This window comes from Nelumbo nucifera, chromosome 7 (genome assembly GCF_055504915.1).
Source record: "Nelumbo nucifera cultivar China Antique chromosome 7, China Antique-T2T, whole genome shotgun sequence".
Classification (NCBI taxonomy): domain Eukaryota; kingdom Viridiplantae; phylum Streptophyta; class Magnoliopsida; order Proteales; family Nelumbonaceae; genus Nelumbo; species Nelumbo nucifera.
This window is the reverse complement of record NC_142655.1, coordinates 44,116,077-44,132,351: the sequence shown is the minus strand read 5'-3', so window position 1 is coordinate 44,132,351 and position 16,275 is coordinate 44,116,077. Positions and strand designations below refer to the sequence as shown.

At 37.4% G+C, this 16,275-nt stretch overlaps 1 protein-coding gene across 1 annotated transcript; it reads left to right on the top strand.

The window, feature by feature from the left end:
- Nucleotides 1-12,741: 12,741 nt before the first annotated feature.
- LOC104590780 (oxygen-evolving enhancer protein 2, chloroplastic-like) lies at nucleotides 12,742-14,875 on the top strand. Its single transcript, XM_010249524.3, has 4 exons — nucleotides 12,742-13,119; nucleotides 13,197-13,429; nucleotides 13,617-13,667; nucleotides 14,432-14,875. Exons 1-4 carry the CDS (start codon nucleotides 12,882-12,884, stop codon nucleotides 14,690-14,692), a joined length of 783 nt encoding a protein of 260 aa, XP_010247826.1. The 5' UTR covers nucleotides 12,742-12,881; the 3' UTR covers nucleotides 14,693-14,875.
- Nucleotides 14,876-16,275: the final 1,400 nt, after the last annotated feature.

The following is a 16,275-nucleotide window of genomic DNA, read 5'->3' as shown; positions in this document are numbered from 1 at the left end:
CCTTTTATAAGCTTAAAGGGATCAGCTCCTAATCCCATTAGGAGTTGCTGATCCAAATCATATTTGGATCAGAATTCCCTTTAAATGATAAGGGTAAACCCTTATCTTATCTGCAGATTAGATCAGCCCCTCCTAATCCTATTAGGAGGTTTCCAGATCTGAATCATATTCAGATCTGGACTCTCTGAGTGGATAGGGTTAAAACCCAATCCTATCTGCTAATCTAATCTCAGAATTCGCCCCTCAATTAACTGATCAAATCATCCCAGTTCGAAATGGGATTTAGGCCCAATAAGGTTATGTGCTCACTTAGCCTTCCAAACAGTTGCCCAATTGGGGTTCCTTGTATGGCATGGGATCCAAACATTGATCTACACATCAGACACATGGGTTCAGCCCAGCCTTTGTTACAAGGCCTGGCCGAATATACTGTTATCGATAGTGCACCCTTTGAAATCCATCACGTGGGCTCTATGGGCCCAACACTTACCCTAAGTGGTCCTTGGGCCAAGCCACCTTATAACACCCAAGGACTGTGGGCAGATGCAAGATTAGCCCATCAGGTATTACCCTCATTGGCCTTACACTTAACCTCTCAGCGCATAATGATCAAACATTGCCCGACAAGAAAGGACCTCTCCCTCAACTGTAAGGAACAGTGTTGCACTCTCTACTCACATGGATCCCAGGAATTAAAACCTTTTGCAAATGTTTAGAAACCGTAATATATATACTTTTATATCTCATAAAAAATATATTTTGCAAAACAAATCTCAACGATTGAAATCGGATGTCGGTAGTCTTGGTTTCCATCAGAGAGAGTGCATCCCCGATCATTACCTTTGTCCGACAAAGGGACTGATCCTGTCACTATGATCACCCACTCAGTTGAATTCTCAGATTGTCCCAACATACCCAGGTTTTGACCCCCACTAAGGATCTCACTAATTGGCATATCAAAGACAGCCTGATCCGACACCTAGTGTAGTATCATAATCGAGTCTAGGGGTCAGGTGTAACTTTCTAGTTTTGCCCATCAATCTCCAAGGTCTAAGGCAATACTGGAAATCTAGTCCAGTTCAAAGATTCAATTAATCCTATACTGCTTGTGCCTTGGGTCTCACCCTGGCGGCTGAGACAGGCCACCCCAACATTTGGCAGCACACCAGTGTCAGCCTTGGGAGGATGAATCTCCCCGGACTTATCCAACGGTTGTGAACATTCTAAACTAACAAGAGTCTCATAAGTGTCCAGTTTAAGGGTATTACACAGAAACACACCACAAGAACATGAATCAAATATGTACTTTATTCATTTACAATAAATTCATAATGTACACCTTTTTGATTGGAAGTAAGGGCATACAACTGTCTAACAATTTCTCATCTTTGCTATCTTGGATGGAGGAAAGTACTTGGAGAGGAATCGGCTAGCCATCTCATCCCAAGTGGCTATAGATCCGGCCGGTAATGAATTCAGCCAAGCCTTGACCTTGTCTTTCAATGAAAATGGGAATAACCTCTGCCTAACAACATCTTCACTCACCCCATTATGCTTGAAAGTGTATCAAATCTCCAAGAAATTGGCTATGTGAGAGTTTGGATCTTCATGAGCCATCCCACAAAAATGAACTGTGTTTTGGATCATCTGAATTATGGCTGGTTTGATCTCAAAATTATTAGCAGCAATGGCTGGTCTTACAATGCTTGAAGCAGCTCCGGTTAGGGTTGGTTTGGCATAGTCCATCATAGTCCTTGGTTCGGCCATCTCTTCAATTTCAGCTCTAACTTGTCTAGCAGCTCTTAAGCGGATGCAAGGGGTTCTTTCAATCTCTGGGTCGTAAGGGACTTCCTCCGGTTCAGGTCTACTTGTCATAAACTGTACAAGTCAAAGAAGAAAAAGACTAATGTACTCAAATCAGAAATGTAAATAATTAAACAATTAGCAATCCTAATAGCAGAAATTTACAAGGCAAAGACTAAATGCCATTTGGAAAGAAAAGTTTCAAGAACAAGAATAGACAGATCTGAAATCTGATTTGCAAAATTGAAATCAGAGAAGTACCTTCTTAAATCAGGAAAACTATACCCTACCGAGCTGATATACAGGATTGGAAAGATCTGATTTCTAATTTCGGTAGTGATAGTTAATATATACAGATCTGAACTACACCATTTTTATAAGGTATCTAGAAAAAATTCAACAACAAAAACTAAGCAAATCAGCAATAAGAAAGAAAACTACAGAAATCAGAAATGAAGGTTACTATATTCAGAACTGAATCCTACTACTAATCAGAAATATATCAAGTTAGAAATCTGTCAAGTCTGAAATGAAATCTGCACCCTATGTTCTACAGAAACTACATTCTATACTACCCTATGTTATGCAGATCTGAACCACACTATTTTTATAAAATATGCAGAACTAAAATGCAGCTACATTACTAAGACTAAAACAACAATCAAAGGTGAAGCAATTTATCAATGGAAAAGAGTTACTACCTAGATCAGCAATAGAGGTTAATGCACACAAATCTGAACTACAATGCATAGAGTTATAGATCAGATTAATAGTGGCTAATAGTTCCTAATATTGCTGCAATAAGTCCCTAGCAACAGCGTCAAAAACTTGATGCGTTTTGCTACACTAGCAAGTGCACTAGCCGCACAAGTAATAGAGTGATGAATAGAGTATCATTCCCACGAGGACTTATACAACAACTACTAGTAATATATCAACCTTCTATTATTTGATTAACCAAAATGCTAACCTAATCAAAAACTGAATTCCTATCTAACAAACTAGCTCTAACAAATTTGATCAAACACCTTTCATGCAATTGAGAAGATAAGCTAACTATGCACAGAATTGCTTCAGCAATTAGTTCTATAGGTCATTCAATTAAATTAGAATTCAACATTGGTTTGGTGAAACCCCAAGGCAATGAACAGCTTCTCTCAAGTGCATGTTCATTCTATGCATGAGTGATGATTCTTCTATCTCTAGCAAAAATCTAATCCCCATGTATGCATTAAGATCTAGAAATTCTAGGGCATCATTTCAGATTGAATGGTCACCAAATGAATTGTGCAAGTTATCTCTAACCTTGCACTCAATTCAGTTCTTGATTAGCATATCTGAATTTCTAAACTCTTTCTCAAGCAATCTAAAAACTTCAAGAAAGAAGAACAGTTCAGCCAAACAGAATTGAGGTTGCCTAAATTCTTTCTCAAGCAATTCAGACATTATAAAGATTAAGATCAATTCGGCTAGAAGTTCTAACAATTAAATTTCTAATCAAGAAACATCAAAATTGAATTTAATCCATTCGAATAACCCTAGAGAACTAATTACAGATCTGAAATTACATGAAACATCATTCAATTACAGCAAGAAAGATTGAAGTAATGGAGAAAATAAACATGAAAGCCCTAGCTGAATTCGATTACCACTTGTGCAGAAATCAAGGAAGAAGACAACCTAGATTGATCTCTTCCAATGGCTTCTTCTCCAAATTCCAAATCATCTTCTTCTTCTCTTAAATATTCTTGAATCTTCTCCTTTCTTCTCCTCTCTTCTTCCCAAAAGGAATTCGCCCCAAAAGGTTTTTGACCCCCATTCCCCTCTTTCTCTTCTCCTTTTATAGCCTTTTCTTTAGCCCCTTTCTCTCATCTAGAAAGTTCTCTCATCTAGAAAGTTCTGTCATCAAGAAAGTTTGGCGCCTTAGGTTCTCTTGATCCTTCTAGAAGTTGCCGCCCCTAGCTTCTTTTGGGCTGCAATTTGGGCTGCTCTTGAGCTGCAAATGGGACTCCTCCTTGCTGGGCCGAATAGTCTCCCTTGGAAGGCTGCGACTGGGCTCTCTCTTTGGGCTCTCCTAAAGAGTGTTGCATGGGCTTTAAGGGCCGAATAGCCCTCCTTTGACCTTTCGGCTAGGCCTTGCTCCCAGCTGGGCTGTATCACCTTCAATTTGGCCTCCTTTAGCATGGTTTTATGCTCTTTTTCCCTAGACTTGTCCCCTTTGACAATTTTCTGAAATCAAGCTCAATTGGGGTAAGAATTCACATAAATCAGCATCAAAACCATGCATAAACACCAGAATTTATATGTAAATTGTGCACACATCAGAGTACAAATGCAAATATGTAGAGTGTAAAACCTTATATTTTGTATTATTTTGTATGTATTTATGTTGTACATATTTGCATTTGTACCCCTTCCAAACTGAGCCTTAATAGTTGTTCACAAGTGATTCAATTTCAATTACAACACGTATCCTAACAACAACTAAAACTTAATAGTTGTTATTAATCAATTATTTAAAAGCAATCATAAATTACTTTTTACCCTCAAATAAAATGATGAGAGTAGAATTTATCATACTTTTATCCTCAAATATTCTGTCTTTCATACCTAATTAGTACTTAATTGGACTCATATGTCTTGTATTTTGGTTCAGGACATGAAAAGAAGGCATCAGGAGCAAAGAAAGGCAATTCGGATGATTTTTCACAGTTTTGGCACCATTCAGTAATTTGGGCCAAACTCGTGTATCCGAACTCCGATTGGGCTGATTCAAAACCCACTAGAAAGATAAGAGAAACGGCCAAAACTTTTGTGTTTGGGGCTTTCACAGATTCGGCATGCATCAAAGTCAAATCCGGGCCCGAATTCAGGGCAAATTCATAGGAAGGCCCAATCCGCAGCTGAAGCCCAACTTGCAGAAAAGCTTGGCAGCAGCACAATTCGCAGAAGAGGTCTAATATGAATCCAAAAACAAGAAAACTGAGAAGAGTCCTTACAGATCTAAATTCTTGATATAATTTAGAAAGATAAAGGGATTGAGTTCACTAGATAAAGTGGTAAGAGTAGGATTAGACTAGGACTTTCTATTCTTGCAAGATAAACTTCAAAAGGAAGTAGGAGACCATCCCTCCCTTTAAGCTATATAAAGAGGCGGGGGGGGGGGGGGGGGGGGGGGGGGCGGACCAGCTTTAGGCATCATACAATCACTCACTTCCTGATTTGAATCAAGAAGAAAAGAAGCAATCAGCCAAGAATTTCCAAGAATTCAAGAAACGTGGAGGAGGAGATCAAGAATTCAAGAATCCCCAAGAACAAGGTGGCGGCAAGAAGAGGAGATCTCAGCACCATGGGCGAATTCAAGAGTTCTTTCTTTCTCTTTGTTTACATTAATTCTTCCTGTCTTTATGTACAAAACTTGACCTAATACATACTGATGTATGTGGTCCCCTGATTGTTAGGACACGGAATCAACACGTGTATTTCATCACTTTTACAGATGATTTTTCACGATATGGTTTCGTGTACCTAATGAGACATAAGTCTGAATCCTTTGAAAAGTTCAAAGAGTTTAGACAGGAAGTCGAGAAACAGTTAGGGAAATTAAGGCCCTTTGATCAGATCGAGGTGGCGAGTATCTCTCTGACGAATTCAGGGACTACTTAAAGGACAATGGGATAGTGTCACAATTTGCTCCTCCCGCTACACCTCAACTCAACGGTGTTTCAGAGAGGAGGAATAGGACCTTGTTGGACATGGTCCGGTCACTTCTCGTACGCTCAGAATTACCCACATCCTTTTGGGGATACGCATTAGAGACTGCTATCTACGTGCTGAATCGGGTTCCAACCAAATCAGTTCCGAAAACTCCATATGAACTTTGGACCGGAAGGAAGCCAAGTGTGAGACGCTTGAAGATTTGGGGTTGTCCTGCACATGTTAAAAGAACAAGTGCGGACAAGTTAGAATCTAAAACCAGTCGTTGCCTGTTTATAGGCTACCCAAAGGATTCGGTGGGTTATCTATTCTATGACCCAAGTGAGCAGAAAGTGTTCTGTAGTCGAAACGCCTAATTCTTAGAATCCGAATACATCCTGGACACCCATCGTCAGGAAATAGTTCTTCATGAGGAGAGCTCAGGAGCAGTGGGAGATGTCCCACAAGTTCCAGGTAATGACCAACCTAGAAGGTCCACCCGGGTATCCAGACCACCAGTCCGATATGGTTATGACCAGGATAGTTACCTGGTGGAAGCCTTGACTAGTGAAGAGGATCCTGTGACTTACGCGGAAGCTATGTTAGACATAGACTCCCAGAAGTGGGTGGAGGCCATGAGAGCTGAGATGGACTCAATGGAGACCAATGGAGTCCGGACTCTAGTAGATCCGCCCTCCGGGGTAAAAGCAATTGGTTGCAAATGGATCTACAAGAGGAAGAAGGGCCCCGATGGCAGGATTGAGACCTACAAAGCTCGTTTGGTGGCGAAAGGGTATACTCAGAAAGAAGGCATCAATTATGAGGAAACCTTTTCGCCCGTGGCCATGCTTAAATCCATTAGGATCCTGCTAGCTATAGCAGCGTACCATGACTACGAGATTTGGCAAATGGATGTCAAAACCGCGTTCCTGAATGGAGATCTTACTGAAGACATCTACATGTAGCAGCCGCAAGGCTTCATTGCTGCTGGTCAGGAACAAATGGTATGTAAACTCAATAGATCCATATATGGACTTAAGCAGGTTTCTAGGAGTTGGAACATCCTATTTGATTCTGCAGTCAAAACGTTTGACTTTGAGCAAAATCCGGATGAGCCCTGTGTTTACAGGAAATCCAGTGGGGATAAGATCACCTTTTTGGTGTTGTACGTGGACGATATCCTACTCATTGGGAATGATGTAGGAATGTTGACTTCGGTCAAGGTATGGCTATCACAGCAGTTCTCCATGAAAGATCTTGGAGAAGCTTCATACATACTGGGTCTTCGACTCTATAGAGATAGATCGAAGCGGATAATTGGATTATCCCAAGCTGCTTATATTGACAAAATTGTCAAAAGATACAGCATGGAAAACTCCAAGAAAGGAAACGTTCCTTTCAGGCACGGAGTCACTCTCTCCAAGAAGATGTCTCCCAAGACTTCTGAGGAGATTGAGAGCATGAGAGACGTTCCCTATGCCTCAGCCGTAGGGAGCATCATGTATGCCATGTTGTGCACTCGCCCGGACATTGCTCAGGCGGTGAGTGTGGTAAGCAAATTCTAGGCAAACCTAGGGCAGGAGTATTGGACTGCTGTGAAGAACATACTCAAATACCTTCAAAGGACAAAAAAGTTTTGTTTGGTATATGATGGTAGTTCACTACAAGTTCTAGGGTATACCGATGCCGATTTCCAGTCGGATCCAGATGATAGAAAGTCTACATCTAGGTATGTTTTCACGATAGGATCGTGTGCTGTTTGCTGGAAAAGCAGCAAACAGGGGTCCACTGCAGACTCCACAACCGAGGCCGAGTACATTGCCGCAAGTGAATCTGCCAAGGAAGCCGTGTGGATGATGAAATTCATACACCAATTGGGAGCGATTCCATCCAGCACATCACCCATCCCGTTGTTGTGTGACAACAATGGAGCGATCGCCCAGGCTAAAGAGCCTCGGGCTCACTCGAGGTCAAAGCACATCAAGAGAAAGTACCATGTACTACGGGAGATCGTTGGTAGAGGGGACGTCCTAATTCAGAAGGTAGCATCAGCGGATCACCCACTGAGAATTCATCTGAGTGGGTGATCATAGTGACAGGATCAACCCCTTTGTCGGACAAAGGTTAATGATCAGGAATGCACTCTCCCTGATGGAAATCAAACTGCCGGCAGTTGATTTCAATCGTTGGAATTTTGTTTTGCAAAATTAATATCTTTATATATATATATATATATGTACAGTTTCGAATTGTTTGCAAATGGTTTTAATTCCCGGGATCCATGTGATTGGAGAGTGCAGCACTGTTCCTTGCAGCCGAGGGAGAGGTCCTCTCTTGTCGGGCAGTGCTTGATCATTAAGGGCTGAGAGGTTAAGTGTAAGACCATTTAGGGTAGTACCTGATGGGCTAATCTTGCACCTGCCCACAGTCCCTGGGTTTTTATAAGATGGCTTGGCCCAGGGACCACTTAATGTAAGTGTTGAGTCCATAGGGTCCATATGATGGGCTCAAGAGTTTACTGAGTCTTTCAGTGAATTCGGCTGGGCCTTGTATTAAAGGCTGGGCCGAACCCATGTGGCTGGTGTGTAGATCAATGCTTGGGTCCCACGCCATACAAAGAAGCCCAACTGGGCTGCAAATTGGAAGCTAGTTAAACACTGAACATCTAATGGGCCAAAAGCCCATTTCGAGCTGGGCTGATATGATCACCCATCTATGGGGCGAATCTGAGATTAATGTTAGTAAAAGGATTGGGCATTTGACCTTATCCACTCCAGGAGACCAAATTCAAATTAGATTTGAATCTGGTAACCACCTGATAAGATCAGGAGTAAACTAACTTAATCTGCAGATAGGATTAAGATAATCCCCTATCCAAATACAGATTTGGATTGGGATAACTCCTAATTAGGAGGTTTCTTAATCAAGAAGAAAAGAGGAGAAAACAAGAAAGAAAATACACTAGAATTCGAACTAGGGTTTTGGTGAAAGAAAACTCCCTACGAATTGAGATTAGATCTCATTCATACTCCAGAGAGAAGAAAAGCAGTTCAGCCATCTTCATCCCTGGAGTTCTCCTCTTGCCGCCGCCATTCAATATTGCAAGACTCGATCTTTGCAACAATAGGAAGTCAAGATATCAGTTCTTGACATCAGTCTTGCAAGAAAGACTAAAGAAGATTCAGTGTTTAGAGTTTCCAGAGGATTCTTACGAAGGGTCCCGTGTGTAGGACGCACCCTGCTGGTTCTGTTCCATCCACAGCTATGTCATCTTCATCAGGAATGGATCTTGGTGCATTCTTTGGGCGTGAACACCAACTTTGGGAGATATTGCTTCTCCGGATCAGGTATATTCCTCCCTTTTATCTTTTGGTTCAGATCTGGTTTGATTATGGTTCAAGTAGGATCATTGAATATTGTATTCTAAATTTAGGGAATATGATTCCGAGTTGGGAGAAGGTAGGAAAATTTTTGAAATTTGCCCACCCATTCCGCAACCTTTATGGCGTCCATTAGATGGATCCTACCATTCTTTCAGATTCATCTGAATATTTGAGTTTTTCTTGCACTTAATGCATTTCTATTATTGAGAACTCTAGTCGAGGGATCGAGGGGTTACTTGATAGAAATAGGTTTAATATATCTTGGGAAAGAATATTAAATAAAATAAAGAAAAACTTCAGCTTATGAGAATAACAGTTAATCTTGGTTAATCAAACTCATCAATATTCATTACATTAGTTAGGTGGACCAAAGGTCCTAGCGATTTCATCATTTGCATATTTGATTAGTGATCACCATTGCTTTTATTTTCTTTACTCCAGTTTTATTATCAGTAGTTCCTTTTCAATTCCAAATTTCGATTGTCCAAATAATTAGGGAAAACTGTGATTCTAATACTTATTTTGTTAAATCCCCATGGGAACGATATTATTATACTACTTGATAACTAGTACACTTGCTAGGGTTATATATTTATAGCTATCATAAAATTCCAAAAAGAGGTTAAATGGAAGGCAATAGTTGTATTATAATTACATCTTTTAAAATCAATTAATGGTAATAAGAGATTACCCTATTCGCCCTCAATTTTATATAAAATAAACTTAAACATGGAGGGGCAAATTTTGTCCTCAGATAATTCCAAAAATATTCTAAGGCTATTCATGCTTTTTAAAGTAGTATAGAAATTAAAACTAGGCCTACCATTAATTAGTAGGCCTCTTTTGAATTTTTATTTTTAAAATGAACAAAATAACTCAAGTAGCCAATTAATTTTAAGTCTTTAATACTTTCATCTCTCCTTATTAACTCCTTTTCATTAATTCGTTTGATTATCTCTCCTCATTGATCATTTCATTAATTCCCTCTCCTCTAATAACTTGCTCCACTGGTTCTCTCTCCTATCACCTACTCCATTAAATTTTTTAAAATCCATTGATTCATTTTTCCTTTTTATTTTTAGTTTTCATTTTTCCTCTTTAATTTATTTTTACTTTATTTTCTCTCCTCTCATTAATCCAATAAACCAAAAGCAATTTTCTTAGGAGTAATCATTTCATCAATTTGGCTTAGGCTTGATCTCGCATTAGGCCCACAATTTTCAAGGCTAGTGTGGACCCAATCAAGCTTATAAACAAATAACAATTTGAAAATTAGTTAACATAACTACCATAAATAGTTTATATCACTTAAAAATAATGTGTGTGTGTGTGTGTGTGAGAGAGAGAGAGAGAGAGAGAGAATTCTATTTATTTCTATAGGGTCCTTCAATTATTAGCCTATTTTAGCATATTTCTATAGGCCTCTTCCATTATTAGCTCATTGTATTCAAGGGAGAGAGAGAGTTTACTTTTATCCAAATTCCATTTATTTGTTTTATAGTTAAATTCGATTTAATTGGTTAATTGTTAGAAAATTATAATTTGAGACATAATAACTAAAGTTAATAAAAAATATTAAATTTTAGCAAATTTTATCTAGCAACTATTAATTATTAAGAAATTAATAAAAATTAGTAGTTCAACTAAAAATTAAAATACACTTGAATTCTATTTAAAAATAAATAAGATTAATATGATAATTAAAATTAATAATAAAAAGTAAAAAAATTACTAACAGTGATAAAACAAACCATTTGTATTCCATATAAAAATTATAAAAATTAATTAAAATGATAAAACTAATAATGACCCAATTAGATATGTCACAAGACTCCTACTTAGGGATGACCTTTCATAACTTATCCCAACCTAACTAGACTTACAATGTCTGGGCTCAAGTAACTATTTTCTTCTAAGCTAGCTCTTGCTTGAATATGCACCAAACCCACACATAATGCAAGCTATAGGGTTGTAAATGGATTGAATTTAGATCAAATCCAATTGCATCCACATCCATTTCTGATTATTATGTCAAATTTTGGATTGGATTTGGATTTAATCCATAAACTTTTATTGTGTTTAAAATGACCAAAAATTAATTTTTTAAAGTATATATGTATAATAAATGTATATAAATATAAAATAGAAAGTTAATCTATTAATTAATTTAATTATGACTACAACCTAATTTTATATATTTAGTAATATTTGCAAAAAATATAACATTTAATCATTAATAAAGTAAAATAAATAAAATATGATAAAACAGATAATATGGAAAAATAATTATTTTATTAAGTAATTAACAATACTTTATTATTTTTGTTACAAATAGTTAACACAATTAATCCAAATTATTAAACTACTAAGTTATTTTTGCAACAAATTACTAAAGTAAAGATTAATTATTTTAAATAACATCGCATTCCTTTCTTATAATAGGTTTTAGTTTCTGTTATTTCACTTTCCTTTGACAAATCCCATGCTTCACATGGGTCCCCACTAGTATATATCCCAAAACAAAACATGCCATGTCAATGGTCTTTACCTTGCTCCCTTACCCCAACTAAGCCTTCTTCTTCATCCCCAAGATACCATTCCTACATTCTCAAGTTGCCACCTCTACACCCCTATTTTCCTAAAATCTCTCTCTCTCTCTCTCTCTCTCTCTCTCTCTCTCTCTCTCACACACACACACACACACACACACACAAATCATCTCTTCTCCTAAGCTATCTCGTCCACCTAAAACTTTTTACTAAAACATCTCCTAATCTATCTCACATGCCAAATAAATCTAATTAATTTTAATATTTCTTTCCCTCCCCCTATATCTCTCAATCTCTATCTTTATATATGCATTTAATTTTTGATCAATTTATTAAAATATTAATGTTTAAGTTAAAACTATTTTTTGAATAAAGTTTAGGTTAAAGCTTAAATATTGATAAGATGAATAAAAAAATCTAAAATACTAATAACAGAAAAATAGATAATACAATAAGACAAATAATAAAAGTAAATTAAAAATTTAATAATTAAATAAAAATGTTATTATAATAACTTCATTTATACAGTTAACTTATTGATTAAAACAAATTAAATAACTTAGTTTATTAACTTACTCTAAAATTAGTAAAATTAATTTTATAAATTTTTAAAAATTAATAAAACATTAACATAATTAGAAACAATAAAAATTGTTAACAAACATAGAAAAACTTATTTTATTTGTTAAAATTGATACAAATTAATAAAAATTGTTAATAAAGTTAATCCCTTCTAGATTTTTGGTTTTTTAATTAGTTTATTAGACAATATAACTCAAGAGTTAAAAAATAGTTAATTTGCATTGGACTTAGTACCACTTGACCTAATTGATATTGTCATAACACTGTTGCCCCAATTTCTTTTAACATCTGTCCATGGTCCCTACTAGTATCTCCCTAAGACCAATTGATAGACCATTATGTGTAGGATACGTGGCACTCATATAATTGGTTGAAGGAATTTATTTTTAATGACAAATGGGTTATTCATGACAAGAAAAAAGCCAAATGGGATAGGATATCTCAATGTTAAAATTTAAATTCAACAACCATTATGAGCATCTCATTCTTCGGGGTCCACCTATCCAATACGAGAGAATCGGACGGTTTATATCATTCAGAAAGAATGCACTCACACGTGCGGCGTGTGGTCAGTCACGTGTGAGCCACGTAAGCCCAACCGAGAGAGAATGCAAGACATAAAGATTGCACCAATCAGGACCTCTAAAACCTTATCTCCCTAGAAATGTAATCTTTCCATCATCCATTTCCCCATCCAAAATCCAAAACCAACAATTTTCCTTCACACGTCACAAAACAAAGACCCCGCCTCAGCTTTTCAACCCTCTCCCACAATACAAAGCATACACAGGAAATAGAGATCTCAGAAACCAGAGAGCAGAGAAAGTGAGTGAGAGAGAGAGAGTGGGAGAGAAAGTGAACAACAGCAATGGCGTCCACTTCGTGCTTCCTCCACCACCATGCACTCTCTACCCCTACTAGATCCTCCTCACAGCGCCACGTCTTCAACATCAAGCCCACCCAGGTCGTCTGCAGGGCCCAAAAGCAGGCCGTCGACGACGAAGCCAATGTTGCCGTCTCCCGCCGACTGGCTCTTACGGTTCTCATTGGCGCTGCCGCCGTCGGAACCAAGGTTTCTCCGGCCGATGCCGCCTACGGTGAAGCCGGTAATGTTTATTTATTTTCTTATTAAATCCACACAAAACCAATTATTTTCAATTAATTGGTCTATGCTTAATTTCAGCGAATGTATTCGGCAAGCCAAAGACCAACACCGACTTCTTGCCCGTCACCGGAGATGGATTCAAGCTCTTGGTTCCATCGAAATGGAACCCCAGCAAAGAAATCGAGTACCCTGGTCAGGTCCTGAGATACGAAGATAACTTCGACGCCAACAGCAACGTTGCTGTTATGGTTACTCCGACTGATAAGAAATCCATTACGGACTTCGGCGCGCCGGAGGAATTCCTCTCTAAGGTAATTTCCTTGCTTTTTTTTTTTTTTTTCAGAAGAACTACAAATTCCGCTAAACTGAGGTTTGTATCTTGTGTATATGGAATTTACTCATCCTTTGATAGTCATTTGTCCTAGATTCTTTTTTATCCACAAACCTGAAATCCCCCAGCCAAAGATGTTAACTGACCCATACGGTGGATTTGTACAGGTGGACTATTTGCTGGGGAAGCAAGCTTACTTTGGCAAAACTGATTCCGAGGTAAGATTTTCAATTGCTGTGATTTGAAAGAGTCCAGTGGGCCCATGTTTTAGTGGACCTCAAGGCTCAAACCTAACCCTTACAGACAACCACTATCCATATACATACATCTCACGAAACTTTGATCTATGGATGATCCACGAAATGAGATTGTATGATGATACAATTCGGCCCATTATGGGGCCCATAAGGTCTCTAAAGAGATTGATTGGATGCTGAGTTCCATTGCAATTGCAAGTCCTGCAAACATGGAACTGTTTGGCGATTGGTACAAGATTAATCCAAATAATAACCATTCACACTATCCTATGTGGACCCATCAAGAAAGGATGGACCCGGTCCCAAACCAGACCAGAACAGAAACGATTTTTAATCGGGTTAAGTGGGCATGATCTGATAAGAGCCAATTGACATCTGTAATTACCTGTACTATAATAATTATAATAATTTTAGACCTCATATTTTTTAATCTAACCTTAATAAAAGACAACAAATAATTCAATATTAAACCTGATTATATGTTTATAAAACAGGCATTTTTCATGCATCCATGAACTGGACCTCCAGTCATGGTTCGGTTGGATAGACTCGACCCATTTCACAGTTTTAGAATATATATAATTATGGTTCCTTAATATTTCTTATTGAATTGATTCCAATTTCAATTTCAGTCAGAGCCAATCCATTGACAGCCCTAGATTCAGTATAATGGCATATATCATCACGTGTTGTGTAACAATTCATCATAAATGATATTATGTTAGGGTGGATTTGACCCGGATGTCGTAGCAACCGCAAATATATTGGAGACATCGACTCCGGTGGTCGGCGGGAAGCAATATTACTACCTCTCCGTTTTGACAAGGACGGCTGATGGAGATGAAGGTGGCAAGCACCAAATAATCACAGCCACTGTTTCTGACGGGAAGCTCTACATATGCAAGGCACAAGCTGGAGACAAGAGATGGTTCAAGGGGGCAAGGAAGTTTGTTGAGGACACTGCAAATTCATTCAACGTTGCTTAAAGGTAGAAATATGGATGTAATTTGTATTGCATGTAAATGCTACCAGAGTTGTATTTTTAGTGCAAGAGATGCTTGATATGAGGATTTGGTTAGAGGAAAAACTTATATGAGAACATTTGAAAATCTGTTAGCAATAATGCCCCTTTAGCGATTATAAACTAGAGTGGATGATTGTTTAACAAATCATGGATTAGGGATGCAAACAGATTGCTTATCAAAAAAAAAAGAGGCAAACAGATCGAATCATATTGGATATGGGTATATTAAAATTTCATTCATTTAATGTTTATATTCGAATTTAAATCGGATTGTATTCAAATCAAATTCGGATTGTAATCCAATATTATACATTATAAATAAATTAAACTAAAAATGACCACAATATTATATGTAATTAACAAAATGAAATAAAAATGACATTGACATTCATAAACAAAATGAATTGAAAATTACTTGAATGACATATTTGGACTTATGCCAATTTAGTACAAGTACAATTTTCAGATAAACTTTATTAATAGATATAATATAAATCTTAAGTATACATTCGTAAACAAATATAATCAGATTACATGGGATCGAATGGGGTGGATCCACATGTGATCCAATTATATAAACGGGCGGGTTGAATTCAGATCACCTTTAATGGGATCAACTTTGAATTCAAATTTGCACAGTTGGATTCGTACATCAGGATCTTTTAGGCCAAAGCAGAGATTGGAAATGCAGTTTGAGACTTGGCCTGGGCTTAAAACAGGGAATCTCGTCTCAAACCTAGTTCTAGTTGGGCTGGGGTTGATCTTGCCCTTAACCTGACCTTACCAACACGAAAAACTAAGTTGCAATCTTTGCCTCAATTTTTTTGGCAGTGCAGATTTATAAATCTATGGGAATGCAAATGGGTAGAGACTAGAGCATGAATTCTAGTATACTTTTGCTTCAGGTTTGATATTACCTTATTTGTTTTGTGAGAAGTAAAATAGGAAGAAAAATGCAATACCTCCCCTATATGAAAGAGAATGGTGGTAGGAGGAGGATTTTTTATTTGGGAAATGAGTAGCAAGTAAGATGACGCATTCCCCACTTTTTATGAGAGAGAATTGAGATGGTAGGAAGGTAATACAAATTTTGCATCAATTTTTGAGATGCAAAATTTGCACTATCAATGAATAAAAATAAGACAAAGTATTTAATTGCAAACAAACAAATGCACATATGAAGCAGGTGGATAATTTGTATTCAGTTCAGATTTGCACTACAAACAAAGACTTAAGAGGTGTTAGACTGTTAGGCTGTGTTTGGTTGCAATGCAAATAAATTTACACTGATGCAAACCATGGCAGTGCAAATGATTTGTGTAAAATTTGACCTATTTTCGTTTCAAATTTTAGCTTATTTCGTTTGGTTGCAATACAAATGAAGTAAATTAAGACATGAAGAAGAATATAGTAAAATACAAAACAAAATTAAACAAGAATTTGCACTCCCATGCATTTGTACTAGTACAAATAAAATTGCACTAAAACCAAAAACAGCCTTAGTAACAATGTAGAAGTGCAGATGTGATCTGATTATTTATGTGG

What these genes read in the sequence shown, in the direction of transcription:
- LOC104590780 (XM_010249524.3), top strand. Translation starts at nt 12,882, where the DNA reads ATGGCGTCCACTTCGTGCTTCCTCCACCACCATGCACTCTCTACCCCT. An exon ending in CGGAGGAATTCCTCTCTAAG is followed by an intron (nt 13,430 to 13,616) that starts GTAATTTCCTTG and finishes GGATTTGTACAG; the next exon opens with GTGGACTATTTGCTGGGGAA. An exon ending in TTGGCAAAACTGATTCCGAG is followed by an intron (nt 13,668 to 14,431) that starts GTAAGATTTTCA and finishes ATATTATGTTAG; the next exon opens with GGTGGATTTGACCCGGATGT.